Source organism: Hyla sarda, chromosome 1, assembly GCF_029499605.1.
Source record: "Hyla sarda isolate aHylSar1 chromosome 1, aHylSar1.hap1, whole genome shotgun sequence".
NCBI classification, from domain to species: domain Eukaryota; kingdom Metazoa; phylum Chordata; class Amphibia; order Anura; family Hylidae; genus Hyla; species Hyla sarda.
In genome coordinates, this window is record NC_079189.1 from 292,985,135 (window position 1) to 292,998,588 (window position 13,454).

Sequence of the window (13,454 nt, forward strand, 5' to 3'; positions counted from 1 at the left end):
CTGAGGTTGGTAGGCTGAGGAGAAGTCCAGACTGATGTCCAGACGGATACAAAGGGCTCTCCAAAACTTAGAGACAAACTGCACACCACAATCCAAAGCGATATGCTGAGGAAGACTATGTAAAAGAAAGATATGCAGCAAGAAGTACTTCGCCAGCTGTGGAGCAGAAGGAAGACCTGTTAGAGGAATGAAATGAGCCATCTTGGAAAACCAATCTACAATGACTCAAATGACAGTGTTATTATGAGATGGAGGCAAATCGGTGATGAAATCCATGGCGATATGGGAACAGGGAGTCTCCGGAATGGTTAAAGGCTATAAGAGTTCTGCAGGTCTCTGTCGAGGAGTTTTGTCACGGGAACAAGTTTCACAGGAACAAACAAAATCTGAAACATCACGTTCAAGATGGGGCCACCAGTAGTGCCGGGAGATTAGAAGTAGAGTCTTGCGTATTCCAGGATGTCCTGCTGTCAAGGAAGAATGGAGCCATTTCAGTGCCTTGCGTCTCAATCTGGCAGACACAAAGGATTTTCCCAGAGGAACTTGCTGAATTACGGCAGGAGCGGCAAGAATCAAATGGCAAGGAGGAATAATATGCCTAGGCGTGGAGTCCAAACCAATGACGTCAGAGGACCTGGAGAGAGCATCTGCTCTGATGTTCTTGTCTGATGGACAGAAGTGGATGAAGAAGTTGAACCTGGAAAAGAACAGTGACTAACTTGCCTGGCGGGGGTTCAAATGCTGAGCAGACTGAAGGTATAGAAGGTTCTGATGGTCGGAATAGATGCTGACTGGATGAGAAGAACCTTCCAATAAATGTTGCCATTCCTCCAATGTTAGCTTGGTGGCAAGGAGTTCACAATCTCGAATGGAGTAATTCCTTTCAGCAGGAGAGAAGGTCTTGGAGAAGAACCCACAAGTTACAGTCTTGCCCTTGGCGTTTTTCTGAGTAAGAACGGCACCCAAACCAATAGATGAGGCATCAACCTCCAAAGCAAAGGGCCTCTCCAGATAAGGTCTTGTAAGTACGGGAGCAGAAACAAACACAGACTTTAAACGGGAGAAGGCCTCTTCAGCCTCTTGAGGCCAAGATTTAGGATTAGAAGCCTTCTTAGTGAGAGCCACAATAGGAGCAACCAAGGACAAAAAATGTAGGATAAATTGACAATAATAGTCAGCGAATCCCAGAAACCATTGAATAGCACGTAGGTCCGAAGGACGAGGCCAATCCAACACTGCAGACAATTTATCTGGATCCATCTGCAGGCCCCGATGAGAGACAATTTATCTGGATCCATCTGCAGGCCCCGATGAGAGACAATGTAGCCAAGAAACTATGAGGAAGACTATGTAAAAGAAAGATATGCAGCAAGAAGTACTTCGCCAGCTGTGGAGCAGAAGGAATACCTGTTAGAGGAATGAAATGAGCCATCTTGGAAAACCAATCTACAATGACTCAAATGACAGTGTTATTATGAGATGGAGGCAAATCGGTGATGAAATCCATGGCGATATGGGAACAGGGAGTTTCCGGAATGGTTAAAGGCTATAAGAGTTCTGCAGGTCTCTGTTGAGGAGTTTTGTCACGGAAACAAGTTTCACAGGAACAAACAAAATCTGAAACATCACGTTCAAGATGGGGCCACCAGTAGTGCCGGGAGATTAGAAGTAGAGTCTTGCGTATTCCAGGATGTCCTGCTGTCAAGGAAGAATGGAGCCATTTCAGTGCCTTGCGTCTCAATCTGGCAGACACAAAGGATTTTCCCAGAGGAACTTGCTGAATTACGGCAGGAGCGGCAAGAATCAAATGGCAAGGAGGAATAATATGCCTAGGCGTTGAGTCCAAACCAATGACGTCAGAGGACCTGGAGAGAGCATCTGCTCTGATGTTCTTGTCTGATGGACAGAAGTGGATGAAGAAGTTGAACCTGGAAAAGAACAGTGACTAACTTGCCTGGCGGGGGTTCAAATGCTGAGCAGACTGAAGGTATAGAAGGTTCTGATGGTCGGAATAGATGCTGACTGGATGAGAAGAACCTTCCAATAAATGTTGCCATTCCTCCAATGTTAGCTTGGTGGCAAGGAGTTCACAATCTCGAATGGAGTAATTCCTCTCAGCAGGAGAGAAGGTCTTGGAGAAGAACCCACAAGTTACAGTCTTGCCCTTGGCGTTTTTCTGAGTAAGAACGGCACCCACACCAATAGATGAGGCATCAACCTCCAAAGCAAAGGGCCTCTCCAGATAAGGTCTTGTAAGTACGGGAGCAGAAACAAACACAGACTTTAAACGGGAGAAGGCCTCTTCAGCCTCTTGAGGCCAAGATTTAGGATTAGAAGCCTTCTTAGTGAGAGCCACAATAGGAGCAACCAAGGACGAAAAATGTAGGATAAATTGACAATAATAGTCAGCGAATCCCAGAAACCATTGAATAGCACGTAGGTCCGAAGGACGAGGCCAATCCAACACTGCAGACAATTTATCTGGATCCATCTGCAGGCCCCGATGAGAGACAATGTAGCCAAGAAACGGAAGACTAGACTTCTCGAACAGACAGTACCAGGAATGGTACCAGGCAGAAAAACTATAGGGCATGTGGAGGCAGAGACTCAGCCTGTTTCTTGCAGAATACATCAGAGAAATCTTGGTAAGGTGGTGGCAGACCAGGTAAAGGAGGAGGACGAGAAACAACTTCAGACTGTTACGCCGAGCGCTCCGGGTCCCCGCTCCTCCCCGGAGCGCTCGCTTCACTCTCCCCGCTGCAGCGCTCCGGTCACATCCTCTGACCCGGGGCGCTGCGATTCCGCTGCCAGCCGGGATGCGATTCGCGATGCGGGTAGCGCCCGCTCGCGATGCGCACCCCGGCTCCCGTACCTGACTCGCTCTCCGTCTGTTCTGTCCCGGCGCGCGCGGCCCCGCTCCCTAGGGCGCGCGCGCGCCGGGTCTCTGCGATTTAAAGGGCCACTGCGCCGCTGATTGGCGCAGTGGTTCCAATTAGTGTGTTCACCTGTGCACTTCCCTATATCACCTCACTTCCCCTGCACTCCCTTGCCGGATCTTGTTGCCATTGTGCCAGTGAAAGCGTTCCTTGTGTGTTCCTAGCCTGTGTTCCAGACCTTCTGCCGTTGCCCCTGACTACGATCCTTGCTGCCTGCCCCGACCTTCTGCTACGTCCGACCTTGCTTCTGCCTACTCCCTTGTACCGCGCCTATCTTCAGCAGCCAGAGAGGTGAGCCGTTGCTAGTGGATACGACCTGGTCACTACCGCCGCAGCAAGACCATCCCGCTTTGCGGCGGGCTCTGGTGAAAACCAGTAGTGGCTTAGAACCGGTCCACTAGCACGGTCCACGCCAATCCCTCTCTGGCACAGAGGATCCACTACCTGCCAGCCGGCATCGTGACAGTAGATCCGGCCATGGATCCCGCTGAAGTTCCTCTGCCAGTTGTCGCTGACCTCACCACGGTGGTCGCCCAGCAGTCACAACAGATAGCGCAACAAGGCCAACAGCTGTCTCAACTGACCGTTATGCTACAACAGTTACTACCACAGCTTCAGCAGTCATCTCCTCCGCCAGCTCCTGCACCTCCTCCGCAGCGAGTGGCCGCTCCTGGGCTACGCCTATCCTTGCCGGATAAATTTGATGGGGACTCTAAGTTTTGCCGTGGCTTTCTTTCCCAATGTTCCCTGCATCTGGAGATGATGTCGGACCTGTTTCCCACTGAAAGGTCTAAGGTGGCTTTCGTAGTCAGCCTTCTGTCCGGAAAAGCCCTGTCATGGGCCACACCGCTCTGGGACCGCAATGACCCCGTCACTGCCTCTGTACACTCCTTCTTCTCGGAAATCCGAAGTGTCTTTGAGGAACCTGCCCGAGCCTCTTCTGCTGAGACTGCCCTGTTGAACCTGGTCCAGGGTAATTCTTCCGTTGGCGAGTATGCCGTACAATTCCGTACTCTTGCTTCAGAATTGTCCTGGAATAATGAGGCCCTCTGCGCGACCTTCAAAAAAGGCCTATCCAGCAACATTAAAGATGTTCTGGCCGCACGAGAAATTCCTGCTAATCTACATGAACTTATTCACCTAGCCACTCGCATTGACATGCGTTTTTCCGAAAGGCGTCAGGAACTCCGCCAAGATATGGACTCTGTTCGCACGAGGCGTTTCTTCTCCTCGGCTCCTCTCTCCTCTGGTCCCCTGCAATCTGTTCCTGTGCCTCCCGCCGTGGAGGCTATGCAGGTCGACCGGTCTCGCCTGACACCTCAAGAGAGGACACGACGCCGTATGGAGAACCTCTGCCTGTACTGTGCTAGTACCGAACACTTCCTGAGGGATTGTCCTATCCGTCCTCCCCGCCTGGAAAGACGTACGCTGACTCCGCACAAAGGTGAGACAGTCCTTGATGTCTACTCTGCTTCTCCACGTCTTACTGTGCCTGTGCGGATGTCTGCCTCTGCCTTCTCCTTCTCTACTGTGGCCTTCTTGGACTCTGGATCTGCAGGAAATTTTATTTTGGCCTCTCTCGTCAACAGGTTCAACATCCCGGTGACCAGTCTCGCCAGACCCCTCTACATCAATTGTGTAAATAATGAAAGATTGGACTGTACCATACGTTTCCGCACGGAGCCCCTTCTTATGAGCATCGGATCTCATCACGAGAGGATTGAACTTTTGGTCCTTCCCAATTGCACCTCGGAAATTCTCCTTGGACTTCCCTGGCTTCAACTTCATTCCCCAACCCTGGATTGGTCCACTGGGGAGATCAAGAGTTGGGGGTCCTCTTGTTCCAAGAACTGTCTAAAACCGGTTCCCAGTAACCCTTGCCGTAACTCTGTGGTTCCTCCAGTAACCGGTCTCCCTAAGGCCTATATGGACTTCGCGGATGTTTTCTGCAAAAAACAAGCTGAGACTCTACCTCCTCACAGGCCTTATGATTGTCCTATCGACCTCCTCCCGGGCACTACTCCACCCCGGGGCAGAATTTATCCTCTCTCTGCCCCAGAGACTCTTGCCATGTCTGAATACGTCCAGGAGAATCTAAAAAAGGGCTTTATCCGTAAATCCTCCTCTCCTGCCGGAGCCGGATTTTTCTTTGTGTCCAAAAAAGATGGCTCCCTACGTCCTTGCATTGACTACCGCGGTCTTAATAAAATCACGGTTAAGAACCGCTATCCCTTACCCCTCATCTCTGAACTCTTTGATCGCCTCCAAGGTGCCCACATCTTTACTAAATTGGACTTAAGAGGCGCCTATAACCTCATCCGCATCAGAGAGGGGGATGAGTGGAAAACGGCATTTAACACCAGAGATGGACACTTTGAGTATCTGGTCATGCCCTTTGGCCTGTGCAACGCCCCTGCCGTCTTCCAAGACTTTGTCAATGAAATTTTTCGTGATCTGTTATACTCCTGTGTTGTTGTATATCTGGACGATATCCTAATTTTTTCTGCCAATCTAGAAGAACACCGCCAGCATGTCCGTATGGTTCTTCAGAGACTTCGTGACAATCAACTCTATGCCAAAATTGAGAAATGTCTGTTTGAATGCCAATCTCTTCCTTTTCTAGGATATTTGGTCTCTGGCCAGGGACTACGGATGGATCCAGACAAACTCTCTGCCGTCTTAGATTGGCCACGCCCCTCCGGACTCCGTGCTATCCAACGCTTTTTGGGGTTCGCCAATTATTACAGGCAATTTATTCCACATTTTTCTACCATTGTGGCTTCTATCGTGGCTTTAACCAAAAAAAATGCTGATCCCAAGTCCTGGCCTCCTCAAGCAGAAGACGCCTTTAAACGACTCAAGTCTGCCTTTTCTTCGGCTCCCGTCCTCTCCAGACCTGACCCTTCCAAACCCTTCCTATTGGAGGTTGATGCCTCCTCAGTGGGAGCTGGAGCTGTTCTTCTACAAAAAAATTCTTCCGGGCATGCTGTCACTTGTGGTTTTTTCTCTAGGACCTTCTCTCCAGCGGAGAGGAACTACTCCATCGGGGATCGAGAGCTTCTAGCCATTAAATTAGCACTTGAGGAATGGAGGCATCTGCTGGAGGGATCAAGTTTTCCTGTTATTATCTACACCGACCACAAGAACCTCTCCTACCTCCAGTCTGCCCAACGGCTGAATCCTCGCCAGGCCCGGTGGTCTCTGTTCTTTGCCCGATTTAATTTTGAGATTCACTTTCGTCCTGCCGATAAGAACATTAGGGCCGATGCTCTCTCTCGTTCCTCGGATGCCTCAGAAGTTGAACTCTCTCCGCAACACATCATTCCACCTGACTGCCTGATCTCCACTTCTCCTGCCTCCATCAGGCAGACTCCTCCAGGAAAGACCTTTGTTTCTCCACGCCAACGCCTCGGAATCCTCAAATGGGGTCACTCCTCCCATCTCGCAGGTCATGCGGGCATCAAGAAATCTGTGCAACTCATCTCCCGCTTCTATTGGTGGCCGACTCTGGAGACGGATGTTGTGGACTTTGTGCGAGCCTGCACTATCTGTGCCCGGGATAAGACTCCTCGCCAGAAGCCCGCTGGTTTTCTTCATCCTCTGCCTGTCCCCGAACAGCCTTGGTCTCTGATTGGTATGGATTTTATTACTGATTTACCCCCTTCCCGTGGCAACACTGTTATTTGGGTGGTCGTTGATCGATTCTCCAAAATGGCACATTTCATCCCTCTTCCTGGTCTTCCTTCTGCGCCTCAGTTGGCTAAACAATTTTTTGTACACATTTTTCGTCTTCACGGGTTGCCTACGCAGATTGTCTCGGATAGAGGCGTCCAATTCGTGTCTAAATTCTGGAGGGCTCTCTGTAAACAACTCAAGATTAAATTAAATTTTTCTTCTGCATATCATCCCCAGTCCAATGGACAAGTAGAAAGAATTAACCAGATCTTGGGTGATTATTTGCGACATTTTGTTTCCTCCCGCCAGGATGACTGGGCAGATCTCCTCCCATGGGCCGAATTCTCGTATAACTTCAGGGTCTCTGAATCTTCCTCCAAATCCCCATTTTTCGTGGTGTACGGCCGTCACCCTCTTCCCCCCCTCCCTACTCCCTTGCCCTCTGGTCTGCCCGCTGTGGATGAAATTTCTCGTGACCTTTCCATCATATGGAGAGAGACCCAAAATTCTCTCTTACAGGCTTCATCACGCATGAAGAAGTTCGCGGATAAGAAAAGAAGAGCTCCTCCCGTTTTTTCCCCTGGAGACAAGGTATGGCTCTCCGCTAAATATGTCCGCTTCCGTGTCCCTAGCTACAAGTTGGGACCACGCTATCTTGGTCCTTTCAAAATTTTGTGTCAAATTAATCCTGTCTCTTATAAACTTCTTCTTCCTCCTTCTCTTCGTATCCCTAATGCCTTTCACGTCTCTCTTCTCAAACCACTCATCCTCAACCGTTTTTCTCCCAAATCTGTTCCTCCCACTCCTGTTTCCGGCTCCTCGGACATCTTCTCTGTCAAAGAGATCTTAGCTTCCAAAAAGGTCAGAGGGAAAACTTTTTTTCTAGTGGACTGGGAGGGTTGTGGTCCTGAAGAGAGATCCTGGGAACCTGAGGACAACATCCTAGACAAAAGTCTGCTCCTCAGGTTCTCAGGCTCTAAGAAGAGGGGGAGACCCAAGGGGGGGGGGTACTGTTACGCCGAGCGCTCCGGGTCCCCGCTCCTCCCCGGAGCGCTCGCTTCACTCTCCCCGCTGCAGCGCTCCGGTCACATCCTCTGACCCGGGGCGCTGCGATTCCGCTGCCAGCCGGGATGCGATTCGCGATGCGGGTAGCGCCCGCTCGCGATGCGCACCCCGGCTCCCGTACCTGACTCGCTCTCCGTCTGTTCTGTCCCGGCGCGCGCGGCCCCGCTCCCTAGGGCGCGCGCGCGCCGGGTCTCTGCGATTTAAAGGGCCACTGCGCCGCTGATTGGCGCAGTGGTTCCAATTAGTGTGTTCACCTGTGCACTTCCCTATATCACCTCACTTCCCCTGCACTCCCTTGCCGGATCTTGTTGCCATTGTGCCAGTGAAAGCGTTCCTTGTGTGTTCCTAGCCTGTGTTCCAGACCTTCTGCCGTTGCCCCTGACTACGATCCTTGCTGCCTGCCCCGACCTTCTGCTACGTCCGACCTTGCTTCTGCCTACTCCCTTGTACCGCGCCTATCTTCAGCAGCCAGAGAGGTGAGCCGTTGCTAGTGGATACGACCTGGTCACTACCGCCGCAGCAAGACCATCCCGCTTTGCGGCGGGCTCTGGTGAAAACCAGTAGTGGCTTAGAACCGGTCCACTAGCACGGTCCACGCCAATCCCTCTCTGGCACAGAGGATCCACTACCTGCCAGCCGGCATCGTGACACAGACTGAACTGGTTGGAAGCAAAAATTTTGACAGGATTGTCCCTCGCAAATTATTTCTCCAGTTCTCCAATCCAGTTGCGGAGAATGGCGTTGCAGCCAAGGAAGGCCAAGAAGAATCTCTGAAGTACAGTGTGGCAGAACATAGAATTCAATCTTTTCTTTATGCAATACACCCACTTGCAAGAAGAGAGACACTAACAGAATAATTCCCTTGACAGAGATTCAGGCCGTCTCAGCAGAAAAGGCAAGTGTGGGTTCCTCAAAGACACAGTGAAATTCTGCCAAGAAAGCTGACAAATTGGAGGATACCGGATCACCTTGATCCCAAAGCCCAGGCCAGAGCTTTTCCGGACAGTAGACTAATGACAAAGGCCACCTTCACACGTTTCATCGGAAACTGTTCAGACATGAGCTCCAAGTGCATGGAGCACTGTATAACAAAGCCTCTGCATAACTTGAAATCCCCATCATACTTAGAAGGTAGAGGCAGACTGGTGGTGGAAGTGGGCCAGGTTGAGGTACCTGCTGCAGTTGTTGCTGTAAGGCCAAGTGGCATCCATGGCCAGATCTTACTGTAACACTCACGTTTCAGAAGACAGGAACACCGTTGGATGTGGATCCGCTGGACCTGTATGCCAGATGACTCGGACCGAACCAGGGAGCGGAGTCTAAGGTGCCGCTGGTTTTCACCAGAGCCTGCCTCAAAGGGGGATGGACTTGCTGCGGCTGGCGACACCCAGGTCACTACCCCTGGCACGGCTCTACCACACAGGTGGCTGAGGAGATGTGATGCACAGGAGGCATAAAGCAGCACATAGTCAGGATAGCAGAAGGTCAGGGCAGGTGGCACAGTAGCGTAGTCAGAACGTAGCAGGAGATCAGTGGGCAGGCGGCAGAGGAGCAAGGTCAGGTCACAGAGCAAAGGATTAGCTACACGGCAAGGAAACTCTCAGGAATGCTTTCTCTCAGGCACAAGGCAACAAAGATCCGGCAGGGAAGTGTGGGGGAATTTATCAATGAGCCACAGGTGTACTACACTAATGGGGAAACTGGCCCTTTAAATCTTAAAGCTCTGGCACGCGCGTGCCCCCTAGGGGACAGTGACCTGCGCGCCGGAGCAGAGAGGCAGATGCGGGGGCAGAAGAAGCACCGGTGAGTGACAGACTGGGATTCGCATGTGGGTGCGTCCGCGATGTGAATCCCAGCCCCACCAGCAGCAGGTAACGGGACCATGCGCTCACGGCCAGCGTGTGCAGCCGGAGCGCATAACGTAACACTTACCCACTGACTAGCAGATTCTGGATTGACTTATTTGCCCTCTTATGCAATAAATTACGCATTCACCTATCTGTTGACTCAAAGCTCATTCTGCTCCTTATTGAACAGGACAACACTCCTATCAAGGGGTTTTTCCCAAAAATGGCAGACCTTTATTGTTTCCTATTATGTTTCCTTTCTTCATGATGCTGAAATAGTCCAAGTGGTGGGTCCTTCCCGTGACATGGTATCTGACTAGGAGTTTGGAGGGACCCCTAGTACATCGTCAGATTCCTTACCTCTGTCACACGATACTACTAGGGAGCCTAGCCACCCTTTATCATGGTGGGGACCTCGTTCCTAAAAGCTCTCAAACATACACTCACACAGAGAGTGAGAAGTATATCTTTGTACTTCGCTCCATTTAGATTTCTCTCAAACCTGACCAGTCTCCCTGTCCCAGATGCTAAAAAAACACCCCCACGGCATGATGTTGTCACCACATGTAGGATGGCATTGGGTAGGTGATGGGCAGTTCCTCCTGATATGACAATTAGAATTAGGACCAAAAATGTAATCTTGGTTTCATCAGACTAGAAACTAAACTAAAGACTTTCCAAATGCACCATATTACTGCACTAAGCAATATCCATGCTCTTCCTAATTCTAGTCAGAAAAAGTTTAAACACATATAACTTACTATTATATCAAATAACGTGCTGTTAATTCTGTGAATGGTCATCAGGATTCTTAGACCTCTATGAAAACAGAAACAGTAAGGAATCGGTAGCTCTGGTAGGGTGGATATTGCATGAGATTAAAACTTTGTCAAAAATCATCACGGCTACATGTCAATGACCCAAAGTACTGTATTTGTTTTCAGACGGCAACAATTAAATACTGACATGACTGAAATTACTGTAAAATATCACAAAATCTCTTATTTAGTATTAACCTCTGATCTGGGCTATGAGTGATTGGATGAGGTAAGGAACTGCACTGCACCAATATACAGCATATATTAATCAAAATTCATATCAAGTTCATATACTCTGCTGTATGGCTGTATGTATGTACACAATCATCGCCTCCCTGACACTCTTATGAACAACACTTTAACAGGGCCGGACTGGGGATGAAAACCAGTCCAGGATATAATTGCAGACCAGCCCCACAGCATTTTGTCAGCCATGCACAGATTTATCACTTTTTACAATACACTATATATACAATTGTCATTGTATTTCACTATATTGGAGCCATTTTACTTTTAATATATGTGCATTATCAAACTGTATACCTCTAAATAAGTCATACATTTACCAAGCAACAATAGTATAAGGAAGGAAATATTATATTATATTAACCATAATGTTACAGACCTTCTTAAATGGGCACTTACAGATACGAAAACTTTTTATATGTTGCACATCTTGGCAAAAGATTAACCTTTCCAATATAATTCGTAAGATAATTTTCTTCCTTTTTGATAGAAATCATGGCTTATAAAATGATGGCTTTGTCCAAGCTGAAATACATGCATGAACAAAGTGCAGTAAGTGAGGGTGGGCTAACACTCCTCTGTGCTCTCTCCTGTCTGATAGTACTCCTCTGTGCTCTCTCCTGTCTAACAGGACTCCTCTGTGCTCTCTCCTGTCTACTAGGACTCTTCCTACTCCTCCTATATTAGATTGCTAGCCCACCCTCACTTACTGGACTTTGTCCATGCCTGTGATTCAGCTTGGACAAAGCCATGATTGTATAAGCCAACATTTCTAAAACATTTTCTTATGAAGTATATTAGAAAGGTTATTGTTTTACCAAGATGTACAACATATAAAAAGTTTCTGACAGTGGCCATTTAAGGCTATGTTCACACATCGGAATGTCCGCTGACATTCCACAGACGACACCATAACATGCTGGGGTTGAATCCGCACAAAGAATGGAAAGAATGTGCACAGCGCAGCAGAATCCCATTGAATACAATGGGACTCTGCTGCTGCGGAATCACCGTGCGGAATTCCACTCGGACATTCTGACGTGTGAACATTGCCTAATACTAAGAATAGTATTACCAATAATACTAGTATATTATCAGGAATATTATCACTATACATATTACCACCATACTGTTACTGACCAATCCTGTATATTGAGCCCAATGTTTTCAATAATACCAGTATACAAGGAGAAAATATTATCACCATAAACATTACAATCATACTATTGCTGCCCAAATTCTGTATAATGAGACCAATATTACCAATAATACTAGTATACAAGGGAAAATTATCCCAATACACCATGACCACTACCACCACACTGCTATTGAATAATTCCACTATACAAAGACCAAAATTTCCCCCATACAGTGACCATATACAGGTAGATACCAACACTACACAGGCACTGCAGACTGTATAAGTGACTAAGTTAGGGACTCACATGTAATGTCTTCTCTAAGTGAACCACATCTGATGTCCTCTTTGTTGAAGTCGTTTACTTTCTTCTCCCTTTGTCCTGAGTATCATGAAGACTTCCGGCCAAAACTTGTCTCTACAGAATCTGTCAGACAAACATTTAGGTTCCTCACTTCAGCACCATCCACCCCTCTATACAAACTTGCCATCAATATTACCTTACATAGCAGTTCCCCTATATAGCGGTTAGGCCCCTCTGTGCTCCATTTAGTAGTAACACCCCCATATTAGCTAGGCCAGTAGACTTCTTTGTGAAAATTATTATTATGGGCCAATAAAAGCAGTTATAGAATCAAAGAATAGGAATAGGTACCTTAGGTTGGTAGGTGGTTTCTCCTCACCCTTAGGTTGGTAGGCAGTTTCTCCTCCCCCTTAGGTATGAAGGTAGTTGGATTCTCCTCCCCCCTTAGGTAGGTGGGTAGGTAGGTGGCTTCTCTATTCCCTAGCGCAACAGGACGTGCTAGCATCATGCACAGCAGTTCCTGGCTGCTATCAAGAGCCAGGGACCTGCCGGTAATGGTGGACATGAACGATCATGCTGATGTCAGCCATTAACCCCTCAGATGCCGTGATCAATACAGATCACGGCATCTGCAGCAGTGCAACGCTTTAAATGGCTGATCTGATTGCCCGCGGCCGGGCCGCAGTGATCAGATTATGCAAGATGTCAGACGGAGATCCCCCTCACCTGCCTCTGGCCATCATCCCGGGGTCTTCTTTGGTCTGCCATCATGCCACGCCCCCTCCATTCATGTCTATGAGACAGCCGTCACGCCCCCTCCCATAAACATGAATGGAAGGCGTGTGGCATCATGTCACAGGGGGGCGGGTGTGGCGTCACGACCACGGCCTCCCAAACAGAACGTTCAGAATGTTGGGTTTCTACATTGAGATCGCGGGAAGGGGGATCCTAGTGGCGGGACCCCCGCGATCAGACATCTTATCCCCTATCCTATGGGTACTCTACTGGAAAAAAAATTTGGAGCCAGAAAGTTAAACAGATTTGTAAATTATTCCTATTTAAAAATCTTAATATTTAGTATTTATCAGCTGCTATATGCTCCACAGCAAGTTCTCTTCTTTTTGAATTTCCTTTCTGTCTGACCACAGTGCTCTCTGCTGACACCTCTGTCAATTTTAGGAACTGTCCAGAGTAGGAGCAAATCCCCATAGCAAACCTCTCCTGCTCCAGACAGTTGCTAAAATGGACAGAGATGCCAGCAGAGAGCACTGTGGTCAGCCAGAAAAGAAATTCAAAAAGAAAAGAACTTCCTGTGGAGCATATAGCAGCTGATAAGTACTGGAAGGATTATGATTTTTAAATAGAAGTAATTACAAATTTCTTTTAACTATCTGGCACCAGTTGATTTAAAAAAAATGTTTTCCA

General features: G+C 48.5%; 1 protein-coding gene across 2 annotated transcripts in view; it reads right to left on the reverse strand.

The window, feature by feature from the left end:
• ARHGAP45 (Rho GTPase activating protein 45) overlaps positions 1-13,454 on the reverse strand; it is a 175,711-nt gene that overhangs the window by 111,787 nt on the left and 50,470 nt on the right. Inside the window, exons 2-3 of one of the 2 annotated variants that reach the window (XM_056517548.1) lie at positions 12,033-12,152; positions 10,285-10,342 (exon numbers count right to left, since the gene is read on the reverse strand). The exons of the other annotated variant lie outside the window; for it this stretch is intronic. Of the exons in view, the coding sequence (XP_056373523.1) occupies positions 10,285-10,326 (42 nt within the window). The 5' untranslated portion in view covers positions 10,327-10,342; positions 12,033-12,152. The remainder of the gene's footprint in view (positions 1-10,284; positions 10,343-12,032; positions 12,153-13,454) is intronic. 2 annotated transcript variants of the gene reach the window in all.